The following is a 19,421-nucleotide window of genomic DNA, read 5'->3' as shown; positions in this document are numbered from 1 at the left end:
ATTGTTTTCTTTTTGTATTCACACACTGCTTGTGGTACTTATAAAATGCTCATCGGGGATCTGAAATGTTGGAAGGTGTGCAGAGAATCCCGTGCTCTTCATTTAACGGAACCTCTTATCACGCAAACCCACCTAATAATCCACCAGCATCTGAGAAACCAAAACAGGGCAGGATGGGGACAAAAATCAAGGGGAGAAATTAAATAAAGAAAACAACGATTCCCTTGCACCCTCCATGAAATGGTGCAATTATACCTCGCTCAGTGCTTAATGAACTATGTCGCCGTGCTCCTGTTTAGACACATCTGCACAGGTGAAAGCGCAGTGCCGGCCTTGCTTTATCCACAACCGGATCACAATTCACTAATTGCATGTTAATGAGCAGCCTTGTTGGTCCGCTGTGATGATGAGCGGATAAACAATGTCAAGTGTTGAGGTGGAGACTGGAGGAGAGGTGATGGCAACAGAGGTCCCTTGGGGTTTTTGACCGGGCATAATGAATTTTCACAGAGCACAGTGATCTAAATGGAGGGAGAGAGGAAGCTTGAGTTTGTTTGGCTTCCTTTTTAGTCACTCAAATCAAACGTGAAGCTTAAAAACAAAATCTCAGAATTAATGAAAGGGATAACCTCTGCGTGTGGAGCTTCTTAATATTTTGTGTTATTCTGCACACACTGGATGTCGGTGCCAGAAAGAACAAGAGAAATTGCATACTTAATGCAACGTGCCAAGTTTTTGTGGCCAACTGGTCAATTAAGCTAGTTTGGACAGCCATCTCTGGAGATTAAGTGACTTCCTGGCTAAACGAAAGATAAAGAAGCCATTAAGTAATGAAACTGTAGACATCCAAATAAATTAGTTCATAAAGGGCTAAAGGTAAATGTTCAAGTTTACCCTAGGATTTTGTATCTCATTGATGCAGGGTATATTTCATCTCAACATGTGCACATGTTCGTGCAATTTATACAGGACTATAATAGAAATCTATGCATTTAATATCCATATGCAGGGCAGCTTCCAAGGCAAACTTCCCTCTAAACCTCATATGTAAGAACAGTTAAATTGCATTAATAAAGGGCAGGGTGTTACAAACACAGATCCATTGTCTTTTTGAGACTTTTTATTTTTATTGTGTAGCATTTTGTACAAGTTGATTTGGACCACAGTGGTTCTGTGAGGTGACCAGCGACAGGAGGGACAGGACATTACTCTCCTGTTGAAGTCCTTTCAGCACACCTTTCTCTCCTGTTGAGCCGTGCAGAATGGAAACAGGATTGTTTTCAGAAGTTTTATTTGATAGTTTTTGAAGTAGTCCTGCTCTCTGGCATATAACCTCATTGAAACCAGAAAGTTGAGCCTCTATCACAGTCAGTCTATTCTTCTTCTTTTTTTTTAAACTTTTTTTTAACTCTCTTTCCGTTGAACTTCTTTCTCAGTGCTTTCCCCAGCGATCACAAAAAAGGCATTTTGTGCCCCCAAAAAGTCACGCACCGTGTATATGGGTGGATTCAGTTTTCAGTTCATATGAAGTGCTGTGATAGGAAACTGATTATTGGGAAATGAAATTAGCTATATTTCATCAAAAAACAGTTAATAGAGAGCTTCCATATGCATATGCATTGCTAACATGTATTACACACATATAGAAGGAGATACTTACTTCTACTACTACTATAGTACTACTCGGCTCTATTCTGTATATCAAGGCATATTAATGATGATTAACATTAGAGAACAAACCAAAGGAGACTCTGATTTAGTTTTGCATGTGAAAGGAATAATTTCCGCGAGTGATTTAAGATCTATTAATTTGAATGTGGCCACTGACCATCTTTCTGTGTAACTCTGGGACTGCTCTTATTATTCAAGTGTATAATTTTCCTTAAATAATGTAATTTTCCTTGAGTAGTAATAAAACCCTGTAATTTTTCTCCAATACCTTTTTTTAATTCTGTGTCCATGTGTCATCAGCACATTTCGCAAACTCAAAGATTAACGGCTAATACCATTACGTTATGATGAGGTTTGCAGGCCAGGTCTCTCCCATTTATTCTTAGGCAGTAATAGCACCAGCTACCCAGAGACAATGCAGGCTTGATCACCATGTAAATGTATTAGTCAAAGATGAAAAACGGGGTTTTAATTTATTTTACCTTGGACTTGAATTGTTTCCTCTAAAAGAAAATCTTATATTTAACCATTACGACGTCTGCCCAGTTGCACTACAGTCAAGTGGACCTGCGGAGCATTGCACCAACACATGTTAAGCCTTATGGTTTATATTTTAGTGCCTAAGATCACTCATCTGTGATATGACCCGTATCACAGATAAATGTGACTTACTTTGAAGTTTACAGCCAACCAAAACATAACTTCAGCTGACATACTGAAGATAAAATCCAAGGTACCTCAACTGTGTCAGTTTTAGGAGACCGCCATCCTCAGTCCCTTGTTTTTTATATACTGTACTACAGTCCTACTTTGCAGTCCGAATGGCCCATTCAGTTTTAATTGTCCTTGCCAGTGTAGCGCTGTCTCTTCCCTTAATTGTAAATCCTGAACTTGAAAGGCTGCCTAAGCTCCTCCATCTATCTTACGGGAAAATCATTTCACATTTTTCCTGTCACAACGCCGCCCCCTTGTCAGGTCACATTAATTTCTAGAGCCCTCAAAAAAGGAAAAGAGAAAAGGAAGAGCTGCCATTTGTGGTTTCCATGTCATGACAGAGCTGCATCAGGACATCTGCTCTGCCACTTGGTGGGACAGCAAACTATTTAATGCCTTAATCCACCCTAAGCTGTGGCTGGAAACCCCCCGGTGACTGTCGCATGCTGCACCAACAACAACCCGCTCCATTCATCAACCTAATGGGCTTTATATTTTTAACCCTTGCCATTTATCAGGCTGAGGCAGTGTGATGAGGGAGAGAGGAGGATCAAATTCCCTGTTGCCTGCTTCAGCTCAACAGGGAAACCGTTGATTCATGGTCTCTCGTCCTTTTCGCATCACTCTTTTTCTCTGCTGTCTTTTCCCATCACTCCCTGCTGTTGTGTGCCTGCTTTCTCTGTTCCCTTCAAGCATCCCTATTTATTCTATCAAGATACCTTCATTTTTCCACCTCACTCCCCATGGATGTTTTCTGCACCCCATTCTTCACCGGTATTCCCTCTCCAACACCTCCCACTCTTCTTTTTCCATCTTTAATTTCCCTCCCACTTCTTCCTTACTTTTCACACCCTCTCACCGCATTTGCCTTTTTGCCTCTTTTCTCACTTAATTTTACTCATCCATCTCTTCCCTCTATCTCAGGACTTTGGGGACGATGGCTCCCTGTACATCACTAAGGTGACAACCATCCACATGGGAAACTACAGTTGCCATGCCTACGGCTATGAAGACCTCTATCAGACACATGTGCTCCAGGTGAATGGTCAGTAGTAGCTCATTTCTTACTTACAGTGGTGATGTGGACAAAATTCTGGGAAAAAAAATGATGGCATTTAGTGTTTGGATATCATCAGGAAGTTGTCTTGCTGGTCTCACATCAATTTGGTAGCATAATAATGATTCCAAAAGTACAGCAAAGGTTGTAATGAACTGAAAAAACTTTGTTTGTTTCATTTTTGTCTGTCTTGTTAGTCTGTTTATCTGGAGCTAGGGCTCACCATCGAATAATGTTCCCAATAACTAATCATTCTATTCAAGAAGCTATTTAATGAAGATTTATCTATTCCAGTGTTAGTCTAGCAAACGTCAGACAAATAAAAGTGTTTGCCCGACGAAGAAAAAAACGCAAAAGATATCAAATTTAATTTCATATATGACAAAAAAAAGGCAAAACTAAAAGATGAAATATCTTTTAAGTAGCATGGTTCATACAAGAGCTTCGGGAGACAAGGGCGCACAGCGCATTGCATCAAAGTAACTCTTGCAAAAGAGCAAAACATAATTTCATATTAGGCTGCAAATGAAATGTGAGTGCATGCAGCCTATTCAGCTGATTCTGTGCAGTGGATAAAAGCTACTTACGTTGGTATTCGTTTAGAAACCAGCAGAAACACAGAACACCACTGAAGTTATCAAAGCGCTGCCTCACTCATAATAATTACCGAAATTAGGGTATTCGTCTCTGCTACTGTTATACTTTACTCAACATCTCTCGAAAGAAAAACCTGCAAGAAAGTTTAAAGCGCCACACCTGTAGCACAACAAAGGTGGCCCCCTTAAACTGTGCTTTTTTTTAAAAATCTGAATGTATTCAGCCTCAAACGCGGAATACAAATGATTAAACTAAGCCTCTTCCGATCGAGGGATCACAATGGATCCTTTTTTTGTTTTGGTATTTTGACTTGCTAATTGAAAAGAAATCCAGCTGCATTGTGGAATTGTCGGAAAAAAGGAGGGAGGGGGAGTGATGTGAAGGGAGTCATGGAGACAGACAGGGGGACTGAAGGGCGAGTGATCAGGAAAGAGCAATTACCAAATGTTTGTGTTAGGGATTCAAGGTATTTCAAATAAGATATGACAAGGTGAGATAAGGTCCAATGGAAATGAGCCAAGTGCCACATTATACTAAGTGGGCGGTTTGTATCCTGTTGTGCTTTCTTTTCTTTGGTGAGAGGAATGATGATATTGCAGCTTTAGTATTGGTGAAGTAGCCGTGGCCGTACCCTGTAATATGACAATATAAGAGAGGTATATATGAAATCTTTGACATTAATAATGTCAAAAAGTTAAAAACATTATTAATGTTGAAAGAAGAGAAAGGGTTGGTTTAGTTAAGTACTGTTTTGGTAATGAAACAGAACAGTTAACATCACAGACAGATGTGACACATACATACTATATTATAGATACTTTTGGCAAGAAGAGGCCTGCTGCATGCAAAAGAAGGAGTTCATCATATGTGTGTTTTGTAGGATGATAAGGCAGGTCATTACAATGTTGGATTTGAGGTAGACAAACAATACTGTGCAAAGGTCTCAAGAAACTCTTTTTAACCTTTATACTTTGTGAGGAAAACAACACAGAAATTCGGTGATTTATTCAAACGTCTGCAAACATACATGGAAACAGTATATAAGGCAAAAAACAGAGTTTGGACAATTGTAAAGAGCGTGGAAAACTTGGAGGTCTTTAGGAATTGTTCTCCAGGCTTCTTAAAAGACATTCAAAGCTCCTGTTTGAAAATTGGTTCTTTTGTGTCAATCTATGACTTGTATTGTTCCACTGAGTGTTTTTCTATCCAGGTATGCTTTTACTGCATTGCCAGTGTGTTTGGAATCGCTGTCATGCTTAAAAACAGAAGCTATTGCTAATCAGATGCTTTCCAGATGCCATTGTATGGTGGATCAAAATCTGATGCAGATTTTCTATATTCATAACTCCATTGACCTTGACAAGGTCACCAACACCACTGCCTAAAACACAGCATTGAGACCATTTCTAGGTTCTAGAGGCATGGGCGACCAGTAAAGAGATCAAGTGAAGGGCCAGATACATCTGTCGGGTCCTTTGTGAGGTCTTTGCTGAAATTTTTTCATGTTTCTTAAGAACATGACTTTCAGATACTGATCATCTACTGAAGATGATTCTTCAATGCGTTGTAAGGACACACTACACGCCATGGCAAAATATGCCAAATATTTAGATATTTGAATTACCTTATTGGCCAAAAACACTATTTTTTTCCTGTCAGACTGCTTTGTCATTTTTCATAGATTCAACAAAAGAAATTATGTTCTTTTACCACAGGCTGCAAAATAACAAGAGTGCCTAAAGATATTATTTAAAACTGGTTCTTGGCTACATTTTCTGGATGCGTAGACACAACACGGATTCATCCCTCGAGTTACTTGCCTTTTTTAAAAGATTACAAGAACGTCTGGCTCTTTGAAAATGAAAAGAACCAAAGGGTGGCTCAAGACTTTTGCACAGCACTTTAAACACAGGAACAGGAGAGAAAAAGAGCTATAAGGGGTAACATTTAAAAAATGAGGAAAGCTGAATGGGAGAGGTGAGTAAGCTCCTGGAGGAAGGGTCTGTCAGAATTTGACAGCTGGCCCACGGTGCAAAATGTGCAAAGCGCAATAATCCGAAAACAGCATCTTACCTGTTCGTGTAAACTATTACTTCATATTTCATTTTTCCTCCTCAATTCCTCCACATCTATTTACGGCTCTTTCTCCAAAGGAGGTGGTAAGTGGCACATACGTCCGACATCTATTTCTTGCAGGACTCAAGCTGTAATAAAGCAGCCCCAGAGCTCTTGGATTCTTGTTATTTGTGAATATATCCCATGCTGTGGTGAGACAAATTCCTCTCTGCCCACTGTGCGTGTGGGTGTTTGTGCTATATCCCCCCAGGAGTTACGGTCTACCAATGAAACAGTGTGTAATTATGTTTTCACTTGCCGCTTTACTATTTCCATTTGTATTTTTGGTTTTGTGTATATGCGTCCAGTCCCTCCAGTGATCCTGGTCTATCCAGAGACACAGGCTCAGGAGCCCGGCGTATCTGCCAGCCTCCACTGCCACGCCGACGGCATCCCAAATCCCAAACTCCTTTGGCTGAAGAATGGCATGGATCTGCAGCCCAGATCCTCCAAACAGCTCTCTCTCATAGGTGAGTTTTGCAGTGTTTTGCTATCAGCATATTTTGTGCTTTAGCGGACTCTGTGTGTCACAGCTCGGCGGTAAAGCGATTTCTTCCAAGTGCACAATACGCAGCAACAACAGTGTACAATGGAAAAGGCATAAATCTTTATAAACCACCACAATGTATAAGACTAATGAAAACAAATCTTGAAACTCAAGCTGCTATTTTATACAAGCAACTTTTTTTTATTGAAAACTCAGTGGTTCCACGTGTCCACAGTAATAATTTCTCATATACTTTCAGTTTATTTGTACTCTGTACCACTGTGATGAAACCATGATTGAAAAGAAATTCAGCTGCCCTCTTTCACTACATCCTTTTGCTCCTCTGACAATGTAAACATACTCATTATTAGATGGTGAATGAGATGGGAGATTGAAGATAAAAAGAAATACACTGTGTGACAGAAGACGGCAACAACTTATTTGGGCAAGAAGGCTTTTTTGTTTTATGATACACTCTCAATATCAGAGAGAGGAAGCACAACTTCCCTTTTTACGGCCTAGTTCTCATTAAAGGAAAGTTTATTGGCTGTGTGTGGGTCATTACCTATGGTAATAGCCTGTTATCAACCCTTAGACACTCAAACAAGGAGGTTCTGCAAGGTTCACCACCTATAAACACTGCAGTAGCTGCTGTTTCAGATTTACCAACTAATATGGGCAGCAGAAAGGGGCAGCAGCCCTATTTAAAGTGATCATTTGTACTTATTCAATAAACAACATCTAGGTAAGTGAAAAGAATAGCGTGGAAAAGCAAATTATGTAGCGCAGAGTTCCTTTTTTTTAATCTGGCCGTGGTTGGGGAGGAAGTGATCAAAGCACAGGAAGAGTAATTCACCATTTTATTTCCGCAACACACTTGTATTGATGGGAGTTTAATAAAGATAATATAAAGTCTTGCTCCTATCCTCATTTTTTTCATAGGTTTCTGTAAAATTTGAACAACACACTGACAGCTGATAATAAGAAGTATTGATTGCGATCCACAGTTGAATTGTAAAGGAAGTACTGCCTCATATTTTCTGTCATTTAGTTTGTTATCAAACAGGAAACGCAGGGAAATCTCAGCATGTGAGATTACAAATAATTCCTCTGACCCAGAAGAATCAGTGGATTGTTTTTTCTCTTTTTTTGGTGTATGTGTGTGTGTGTTTGTTTTTTTGTTCGTGTGTTGGGGGGGATATTTCTGTACCACCTACCTTGTTGGTCAAGGGTAGCTTATTAACTTAAGCTGCATTTGTGGTCACTGAATTGAAGAATATATCTGAATTGTTAAGCAGCAATTATAAGGCTACAGAGCATCACGATGGAAGCCGATAACACATTAAGTGAGACCACTGATGAATTACTATCACTGTGTGTGTGTGTGTGTGTCTGTGCAGCCTCTCTCGTGTCATGTAACCTTTTTTAATTTACTCTTTCTTACTTGAGGTCGAGCAGTTCACTTGTGGTGTGCAAAAATGTAATACAACAGTGAGTTAAAAGGTGCTTTAAAGCCCAATAAAGGTAACAGGAGCTGCTGAGTCAGGTGACATGTCCTGTTCACCTATGCAGTAATCCTGCGGGGAGCAGTTTAAGAAAATGAGATCGCTTCAGTTTAAGACAAAACCGGTCACATCATCACAGGCGCTGCAAACATGCAGAGGATATAAACACTCATTTAAGTGCTTGATTCAGTGGTTTTTAATAAGAATTGATCAGAACATCAGTATGAATTAGAAGTAATTAAAGTGCTGTCTCATTCCATGAGACGTTAGAAGTGCTTTAAGGCACTCTCACTTCAAAGCATTGCACGCATTTCCTCCGATAAAAGAGAATTATTATCAGAATCCAAAAGACATTTCACTAATGTGAAAAGCTTTGCATCAATGTCTGTGTTGTTTTTTTTTCCCTAACCCACTGGGCATGAATTAGAAGGTTAAGATGAAGAACAGTTGTTTTTTTCTCTTGTTTTTTTAACAAGCTGTGTGCGACATTGCTGTTTATGGATTCTATAGAAAAACCTCCATTAAAAATGCTTTTAAGTTTTAGCAGGTGGAACACATCATATCCTGTATATGTGAGGAAAAAGGATGGTGCCTATGTTTGATGTTATCTAAATGTTATGTCAGGTGATGTATAGAAAGGGGTGAAAATGAAAGCTTGCTTTAATGTATTTATACATCCTGGATTGTAAGAGCTCCACTGTGACAAATTCCCCTCGTGTGATCAATGAAGTACTACAGGAAGGATCAGAGTGCAGCTCTAGATCACAAAGCTACAGCATGCCGCAGCAAACATCAGAGAGCTCACCTCTGATGTTGACTTTTGTCTCTAAACGTCACCAGCATCACCTGTCGCTATCGATTCAGAATATGATTCTGAAACTTGAGAGCAACAGTGTTGTGCTGCACAATATGTACAGGAAAAAACTGTAACTCAGCAGCAGCAGCATACAACCAGTAAAACTATTATAGTAAATACTATAATTAGGTATCTTAATTCAAATAAATAGCAATGTGCTTCACTTTTTTAAAACTTTTTTTAAACAATAAATTTGAAAATTCAAAAATAATTATATATTAGCAATATAAAATATAATTATGAGATTGTGCATACTGGTTAATTTACCACTACAGAAATGTAAAAAAAAAAATTTGGTTATTACTAGAACTAGGGCTGGGCCATATCATACCGTTCACGGTAATACCGGTATAATGTTGGGCAACGATTAGAAAATGAAATATTGCGATAGAATATGGGTAAAACCCGCATGCGCAGTGCCTTTGTTTTCATACGCACATGGCAGAAAAAGCATGGCGGCGACGGAGAATGAGAACCAGAACTGGTTTGTAAAAATGCTGCAACATCAGTGGTGTGGAACTGGTTTGGCTTTCATCCGTCAGATACACAACAAAGCACTACTTTTGGTAGAGCATGCCAGCAAGCCGTTGTTATTACCGTGTTTTGTTTTTTTTTTTGAAAATTTGGCACACTTAAAATCAATCCTTTGATTTTTCTGAAAATCGACAGATTATAATCCTGTGTGCCTTATGTATGAATTCTGGTTGAGTTTACTGACCTCGAAACTATTTTATGTGGTACACGGCGCTCGAAAATCTGTCAAATGTTTTAGTACGACTTTGCTAAGCTACGAACCCGCAGCGCTTGATGGATTGTCGTAGCATTACAGCTATCGTAGGCAGAAGCCTCGCAGAGTGATACGTACTGTGCTTCAACATAATATTACCGTATTGTGTGTGTATAACCTCTTTTTAAGTTTTGTGGATATTATACATGGTTATGCTGAGGATATGCCGGCCAATTTCCACTGGAAATGCCTTTTGGTTAAACTGTCAGCAAGGAATTTGCATTTGCACTGTTAAATTTTTATATAACTTTAATGCACATAAAAAACAGCTGCTTGTTTAAGTAAAATACATTGATGTTTGTTTGTTTTTTGCACTAATAAAGTTGTGGAGTTGTAAAGTATTTTGTCTAGTGTCAATTATATCGTCAGTTATATCGACATCGCAAATTTTCAAATGTATATCGTGATAAATATTTTTGGTCATATCGCCCTGCCCTAACCAGTACTGTTAATTTAGGACACCTGTTGTAGAAATCTTTAAATAAAAAAATTTAAAGATAAAAAAATAAATTTATATTATTTTGATTGAATACTATTAAATGTATTCATCAACCACAGCAACCAGATATAGACCAGAAGAGAGTCTGACCAAGTTGTACATGCTGCTACACTGTAGCTACAATGTCTCTGATTTCATTGAGATAAAAAAATGCCTGTGCACACAAGAATATTGATCAAACTCTGTGGGGGGGTTTTTATAGCTCCCAGGTGTCTTTAGTCTCTATTCCCCTGCACCTTTGAGGACACATTACTTGCATTATTATTGTATTTGGTTCATTGGGCTTCTGTTAGATGCACGACCACACATATATTCATGATTCGACCACAGAATTTTAACACAGTGGAGATGTCGAATTTGTTGACTAAATTTAAAAGTTTGTTTAAAAAAAATAAACACTCTGAAGATGGTTGTAGTGTATAGTAGCTTTGCATCAGTAATGTGTATACCTGTTTGATTTTGTTTCCTCTTCTCTTTAGCGAACGGTAGTGAACTCTTTATTGGCAGCGTCCGCTACGAGGACACAGGAGCTTACACGTGCATTGCCAAGAATGAAGTGGGAGTGGATGAGGATATCTCGTCTCTGTTTGTTGAAGATTCGGCTAAGAAGACTCGTAAGTCCTACAGAGTCACAGTTCACTATTTATGTAAGAAGTCAATATTTGAATTGATAAGAGTTACTCTAAAAGAAAAGCTTAGAAAATAATATTTTGGAAAAAATGATTCCCGACATGAAAGTATTGTGAAGGGAAAACTGAGGTACTGATGACACTGAGATCAGAAACAACACTGGTCAACTTGCCTGTTCGCCTCCCACTGCTGCTCATGTGGATCCACTACCTGCAAGGTTACTGTAAGAGAAAAGGACTCTGCTGTTTAAGCCAGCAGTCAAGTATATTTTGATTTTAAGCTTTTCTACTTGTTTAAGCCTTGGACAGGTGGTGTGATAAGAACTCTTATTGTCTTTGTGCTCACAAAGCGTTTTGATTGCGCTTACAGTTACAAGCCTGCCTTCACCTGGATGCACTGTCTATACTGCTGCCTCTTTGAATGTTCAATAGAAAGGAAAGGCAGGAGCTTAATTTTGACGAGAGCAAAATGCTAATTTTGAACAGTTTTTGATGGTGCACTTACTAATCGTTGAGAAATCTAAGGGAAGTTAGCACAGCGATACCTATTTATACAGACTAGGCTAGAACAAGACTAACATCATCCACAATAAACGATTGTCAGATCATCATGTATAATGAAATAAAATTCAGACATGTAATAAAGACATAGCACAAACAAATTACAGTCATTTACCAACATGTGGACAGCTCTATTATTTAAAAAAAAAAAAAAAGCTTGCTCAAATTTGTCCTGTGCAGACAAGCATCAGCAAATGCTCCATGCATCTCCTAAATTTTTAATGCAGTAAGTGGTGAACCTAATAAGCACCAAAACTGCTTTACAGTGAGCCAATTCCCTATGCCTTCAGATGGTAGAAAATTAAAGAAGGAATCACCATATTCATATTAGACCAACAGTGAAGCAGCATTTCAGCAGCTGCACTTTAAAGCCACATTTCTTTTACAGTAGTATTAAGATCAAACCACAACACTATATAGCTCTGTTGTATCCACACCAAAGCAAACATGGCTGAAACCCCAACATCACCTCCCTGGTCAAAACTGATTGTGAACAACAGTAAAGACTGAATCGTAGACAAACGGGTGTTGACTTTGTTTCCACATAGAGAAGAGGTTGCATCAGAGCATCATTAAAGTGAGAAGTACAGTAAAGACTAGATTACAGCAAACCATATGTAATTAGTCAGTGACATATGGGTTGTCGATGGCTCTGAACAGATGTCCACAGAACATCTTTCCAAATACAAGAGACAGACTAGTATTACTAAGCCCTGTTTTTAATAAACACCACTTTTAAGCTGTTTATGTTTTTGTGCATCTAATTTTAATTTGTGGCATCATATCCTTACAATTATCCCTTCCCTGTCCATGATTTCAGTATCATAGACTTATGAATGCTCCTATTTTTTTAACAAGAAGTTGACTACCTCAGTAGGGTAACTAGACAAATGAAACTCAAAAGGCTGAGGGTTTGAGTCATACTCAAGGTGAGATGTTTCTTCTCTTCTGACTGTTCATATCAAGTGATTTTGTTTTCTCATTTTATTCTAATCAATAAAAAAGATAAGAAGGTAGAAAATAATAAGTAAACACAAACCTTCTCTAACTCGAAAATCTCACAACAATGTCTAAGCTTAAAATTGAAGACATAACTCAAACTGACGTTGTGGTAACGTTTTTGCAAACTTTCATTTTGAAACTATTTTTCAGCAATGACTAGACACTGTGAAAACATCGCCAACGATGTTTGCTGAGACACGGTGGCACGGATAAAAGATGAATGTCAGGCACAATAATCTCCTATTTGAGACCTTTTTTTTTAATAGTAGGAAACAACAGATTTTATGGGAGACATCAAAAACTCCACGCCAGAAGAATACAGTAGCATGTAGGTTTGCGTCTGTCTGTAATGTGTTTTCCTGAGGTTGATTCACTGAAGTAAAGAGCTGCTCGTGGGGAATAGTTCAGTCAGCCTATCCAGGAACAGGAACACTATACCAGAAGTATTAGCAAAATAATCATGTCTGCAGTTAAGAGACCCCCCTCTGTGAACACACACAGCAAAGCAGTCGTTTTGTGAGATTTTAGACCACTTTTGCTTTTCAAGCACTTTAAAGAGTTTTATTTTTGTTCCTAATAAACAAAATTGCTGTTTTCTCCTATTAATCTGTACTTGAAACACCATAATGACATACTGAGAACATTTAGCAAATGTATTAAAAATTAAAAACTAAATTCTACAGAATAAAGTATTCAGACTCTTAAATATAAGAGTTGCGGGAGGCTGCTTCAGTAGCCGTCACAACCTCTCAATCTCTATCAAGTTAGATGGGTGGCATCTGTGAACTGCCATCTTTAGGTCTTCCCTCAAATATCTTATGGTGTCTTTGAGTTTTGACCAGGGCACTTAAGGAATGTCAGGTGTTTCACTCCGACTGCTATCTATCAATCTTGCCTTTACAGCAGAGCTGCAACATGAAGTGCTTCTGAGACTGCCATCCCTTAGGCAAGATCATTTATCTCCGTGAACACTTCTGAAACACTTAAGACTGACCTTTTTGTTAGTCCATAAAATTGAGTTTAAATCAATTTAAACATTTCAGTTGGTACTGAAAGAGAAATAGTGAGGTCAGTGACAAATGAAAGGCAGCAGATTAACTGTTTAGGGTCCAAATATAATTTATCTAGGACAATTAACTTGTCCAAAATTAGCTCTTTGTAATATGAACTCAGTGGGGGTTTTATGGCTTTGAATGGGTCTTGTATATGTTATGTTGTGCTTTGCTATTACCATACATGAGTTATTGTGTAGAGGTTTGGGGAAATACATATAAAAGTAATATTCAGACTATAAATATAATGCAGAAAAGGGCCATTAGACTAATAAATCAGGAGGGGTATAGGGCTCACACAAACACACTCTTTATTAGGACGCAAGCTATAAAATTCCAGGATCTGGTGAAGTTTAAAACAGTGCAAATAATATATAAGGCAAGGAAAGGGATGCTCCCAATCGAAATAAGTAAATGGTTCTTAGAAAGAGAAGGGAGGTATAATTTTAGAGGGAAGTGGAATTTAAAATTACAAAGAGTAAGAACAACATTGAAAAGGATGTCTATTTCAATAGCGGGAGTTAAATTCTGGAATGAGTTAGAAGAAGAAATAAAGGTCAGTAGTGATATAAACCAGTTTAAAATAAAACTCAAAAAAGAAATTTTAAATAAGTATAAGAATGAAGAAAATGCAATTAACCCAAGACAGCAGTCAAACTGATGTTTATTTTCTTCTGCAAATTAGCAAATCTAGTTTAGTTTAGTTGAACATGAGAAAATATTTTTTTTGTGATGTTATGTTCTAAGTTGAAGGCGTTGTATACGTTTTTGTTGTTCAAATTTAGATGATGAGGATGTAAACCTGAGGGGGTAGGGCTAAATAAGTATATACTTCTGCCTACTCCTTTTCAAACAACTGCATGGAATGATTTTATGAAACGTTGGTGAATGTATATGTATATTTTATTTGAAATATAAAAAAAACTGAACTGAACTGTCTTAAGAGACTGACAATATCATAAGTCCTTTGACAGAAATCGGTGCATTTTTTTGTTATTTATGACAATTTCATGCATAAATATGCAAGCTGATCATATTTCTTTGCCTCTGACTAAAATCTCTTTGGGGTCATCTAAAATGTTTCAATAAAGGGAAAAGCAGGTTTTATGAGGTACTACGTTTTTTTATGGAGTAATCTCAGTTTTAAGCAGGTTTAACCTATCAAATTAAATACTTTAGCTCTCTCTAAAATTTTAGTCTTTCATTATGTTGCATCATTTGACATGTTAGCAATACCTAAAAAGAGCTCCTGGGTCAGATAAAATGAAACAGAATAATTGATGCCACGTCTTCTCTGAAGACAAGAGTTATGTCTTGATCTAAGAGGAAGCATGACCTGTCATCAGTAGTGAGGAACATTTTGTATCTGTCAAACATAGTATTTTGGATCGACATGGCATGACAGAACTTATCTCCTGTTTCTGAAGACATTTTGCTGGGTTGGAATAATATTTTTTTCTCCTTTTTTTCTCCATTTCCTTTTGCTCAATGGCTGATTGTGCAGTTGCAAACATTCTGTGGAGAGAAGAAGGTAATACATAACACTTCTCAAAACACTTTTGCATTTTTGTGAATAGGGAAATGTGATGTGCATGTTTGTAGCTCTGCAGGGCCTGCAGCTGGCTAGCTATGACTTACCAAGATGTTTGCCCTGCTGTCCAGAAGATTCAGAGTTGTTTTGTATCCAGCAAAACTTTTCTTTAAGTTTTCCTCCCTTGCATGCTCAAAGTGTTTCATTCTTTTCTTAGTGTGCTTTCTAACATTTTTTTTCAGGACGCCTAAGGGGAACATTTGCACAGAAGCAGGGATTTTATGTATTTTACAAATAATACCACAGACCCAGCATGGTCGCTGCAAGAAAAACAGCCTTGTGATTTTCAGCAGTATATAAATCCATCCTGTATTTATGGAATAAATATTATTACCACATCAGCATTACCACAAGTACGTGTATTCTAGTTGCAACGCATTGAAAAACTTACTGTGGTTTAGAATAGAATGCGAATCAAATCTGGGTTTTTTTGCATACATTGCTACAAAGTATGTTCACCACAGGACTAAAAGAAGTCAGAGTGGTTTAGAATACAGTGTAAGCTCTTGAACTGAAGTATTTGTATCTTGTTAACAGTGGGGGTTGTAAGTGAGCAGATATTTTCTTTCGCTTTAATGACTCATGTTGCATGTTTACGTTTCATTTTTTTAAATTGCTTGGCAATACAAATGGTCTGATACCTCACAGCACTTTTGTGCAAAAAGCATTATCCTAATAGTCTAACAAATCAATATCAACCACTAGTTTTTGTCTTTGCATACAGCTTGCATTTATATATAAATGCAATGTGTTTAACACATTTATTAGACCACCACCCACTGAAACGTTTATGCCACAGTTTCTTTCTTTATCTTTAACTTTATGTAATGGTTAAAAAAGTGATAAAATTGACAGATTTATTGCTAAACTATAATTATTTTGGGGCTCTATAATTTTTCATATTTGCTGTTTTTACAAAAAGCAGACAGAATAGTAAAGCACATTATTATGTTTTGATTAAGATACGACTTTAATATTTTAGTGATTTCTTTATGCTTGATTAATTTCTTCTAATTTATTAGGTGGTCTAATAAATTTGTTAAGCACTGTATATATGTGTGAATAATGATATGTGAAGGAGTAATAATTTGTTAGGGTTAGGGAACATAGGATTGCTGAGTCCTTGATAAGGTTTTTAGCTGCAGTTTAGACTTAGCAGAATACATGTGAAAAATTGTGTTTTTAATTTATGTCTCTTGCTGTATTAGACTGTGAACAAGTTGCTGACAGGATCCTTTATAAGCACTGTCAAACAGCTGGCAGCCACATACTGCCCATCCATGCTAACATGCTAACTGGCGTCTTGCTGTGTCTCCTCTGGCAGGAAAATTTAAATGCCAATCACAAATGACAGAAAAGATGGGAGCTGGATTCTTTTAATATTTATTTCTTCCCTGTTTTAAAAAGTATTTTGACAATATGTTTTCCTGTCCGCTTGTTTTGACTTTTAGGGCTAAGTGTGGGAAACATGTTCTACGTGTTTTCTGATGAGGGCATCACTCTTCTTCAGCCTAGTGAATGTGAAATACGGAGACATTTGAAGCGGACAGAGAGGATTGTCGCTACCTATGTAAGTGCATGTGAATTTAATAATGGATTAAATTCAATAAGAAGAAAATACACAAAAAGTGCCCATTAGCTAATGAGTGACCTATAGGTGAGTTTCAGGCTTCCTCTATATTTTACTAAATAGATTTCAGGATGGTGGTGTTTGTCACTGCTGAGCAGATGTGTTTTAAAATCAAATTACGTGTAAGGTAAGAATGCCACTCAGTGTGTTCCCCATCACTTTTTTATAGTAGGTGTGGCATGCATTCATCATGCCATGGTACAACATAAAAGTATCTCGCAGTCAGTAAAAAGGTATTAGTTTCTTAAACCATAATACAAAGAATGACTATGAGGTACCAGGTGTTTATATAAGGGAAACATGTAATTATCTTTTAAAATCTTTGGCGTTTTGTCCTTTAAATTCAAGATCTTTGAGTATAGGGAGTAAATCAGGATACCCTTTTATTGTTCTGAAACCAGAAAAAACATCAAACAGAACAAACAAACTAAACATCTCTGTGACTGCTGTCAAAATAAAAACATAATGCAGCAGTGACTTTTTTTTTTTTTACTTGACCACTCAACAGAGAGGACCCCACACACTGTAAAAGGGTCCCGCCTTCTCCATATGTCTAACCCTTTGAACATTAATTCTGTGGATTTGTTAGCTTAAAGGCCAGTATGCAGGTCTTAGTAATCCATCTGTACGCGATAGCACTCCACTAGAAACTCAGGGCAGGGTTAGGTTTGGATTAACGGCCTTGCCTTTTTTTTTATTACAGACTTTCATGTGTGATACTTCAATAAGATATTTAATATTATATCTTTCTAAAAATGTGTTGGATTTACATGTAGCTAATAAGCATTTACTTAGGTACACAACAGCATTGTGTAGTTGCTGCAGATGTATCCTCTAGGGGTGGGTTTTGATTATCGATTTATCGCTTGGATAATGTGATATTGATTCATTAAAATCCTGAATCAATTTTTAAATATAAATGTTTTTTGCCCGAAACGCCAGAATCTCAGGTCAAACCTCCCCAAATTTCAACAACTGTGTTTATGTATTTTTTTGTGCTGGATTCTGAAGCTGCAGGTTTTATCTCTCTCCAAACAATATTGACTGAACCAGCAGCAAAAGAAGATCCAAACTATGCTTCACATAAGCATCGTCATGAATTCCCTCTTACTTTTGCTGTTTTATTCCACAATAAAATCACACTTCCTGCAGAGCTCTCTGTCTCTCTCTCTCTCTCAGGAATAGTTTCCCATCTAAAAATCTCTGTTTTCTGCATTATTCACTTGCTTATTACGCACCAGTCTACCGTTGTGTACAGCGCTGTCGGCCACTGTTTTGTTTTTGTTTTTTTACTTTTAAAATTATGCAAAATTGCAAAATGCTTAGCTGTGTCTTTAATAAAACCTCTGTAACTTTGCTCTGCTTCACTTCAGCAGCATCAGGTGATGTTCAGATGTTGATTAATGGTTTTCTTTCGTTTTTGTTCTGCCGCAGAATATTTTTAAGGCAGTCATCTGCTATAAAAAGCCAGGCCAGGAAAATCTCCTTCATGTTTTTCTGTGTTTTATTCTCTGTTACTTTGACACAAAGACATCTGCTGTGATGCGTACACCTCTGATGAAGTCTCACAAGTGTCAGCTTTGTTTTTATAGATATAAAAATATGGATATGTACTGATAAGTGATCAGAATTACAATATTTCTGACTGTCTGAGGCAAAATTTCCCCGAATCGATTCCATTCTAGAAATCAGTGACGATACCCAGCCCTAGTATCCTCCTGCTTGTCTGGCACAAGCAATCATGTCACATTCAGAGTCTGTTAAATCCTATTTCATTCCCATTCTAATGCTCAGTTTAAACTTCAGCATGTCATCTTGGCAATAACTACATACCTACCTGCACTGACTTACTGTCATGTGATTGGCTGATTCAGTATTTGTATTATTGAGCAGTTGAACAAGTGTACCTAACAAAGTGGCCAGCCAGTCTACATCCTATTCCCAAACAGCTCACCAGAAATCTCGTGGATAAAACCTTGAATTGTATAAATTAAAATGACAAGCAATGGATTAACACTAATCATCGATTCTAAATTCAAAATGCCATTTAGCTTTTTATGCTGTTCAATATAGATGCTCATCTTTTAGTGAACTATGTCAGTAAGTATATAGTCAAGCCAAATTATAAAAAGTAAGTTATATTTAAGATATATTATAATTATTTTATTAATTTATTGAATCGAATCGATATTTTTTTAAGTCCACTCTATAGTTCTTCATTTCAGTCCAGTATGAAATTACCACCTAGATCGAGGCCATCCTTCGTCCTCCTCCCTCTCTGATGTCATTGGATGACTCCTCAACTGACTAAACGTAATAGGATTACTCATGTCCATTAGTCAACAGCTCACAACTACAGAGCATATAGACTATATACCTGGGGTTTTTAATCCACTAGAGAACATCCTTTTCCTCGAGCAGGGCGCTTTAGATGGTAAAAGTTCTTGTTCTTTTGAGGGATTTGGGTTTTACAGTAGCCTGTAATTGTATTAGAGATCAATACAAACTCAATAGGCCATGTGTTAGCCAGTTCCTGCTATAAACAGCAGTTTCTCCACTTTGGTGAGGTGGAGAGGAGGTGGCAACTCTGGGAACACAACCTCTGTGTGTGCATTAATGATTACGTCAGTATAGTGTAAGTGTGTAAGTGTGTGCATAGTTGTCTCGT

General features: G+C 37.5%; 1 protein-coding gene across 2 annotated transcripts in view; it reads left to right on the top strand.

The window, feature by feature from the left end:
* The window catches only part of fstl4 (follistatin-like 4), a 211,415-nt gene that overhangs the window by 175,284 nt on the left and 16,710 nt on the right, over window positions 1-19,421 (top strand). For both annotated transcript variants that reach the window (XM_087847430.1, XM_087847431.1), the window contains 5 exons: window positions 3,310-3,430; window positions 6,463-6,624; window positions 10,768-10,902; window positions 15,037-15,063; window positions 16,575-16,693. In XM_087847430.1, the coding sequence (XP_087703556.1) occupies window positions 3,310-3,430; window positions 6,463-6,624; window positions 10,768-10,902; window positions 15,037-15,063; window positions 16,575-16,693 (564 nt within the window). The remainder of the gene's footprint in view (window positions 1-3,309; window positions 3,431-6,462; window positions 6,625-10,767; window positions 10,903-15,036; window positions 15,064-16,574; window positions 16,694-19,421) is intronic.

The sequence above is a fragment of the Neolamprologus brichardi genome, chromosome 10, assembly GCF_056152115.1.
Source record: "Neolamprologus brichardi isolate AB-2024 chromosome 10, ASM5615211v1, whole genome shotgun sequence".
In the NCBI taxonomy this organism is placed as follows: domain Eukaryota; kingdom Metazoa; phylum Chordata; class Actinopteri; order Cichliformes; family Cichlidae; genus Neolamprologus; species Neolamprologus brichardi.
This window is presented reverse-complemented; position numbering and strand designations above follow the sequence as displayed.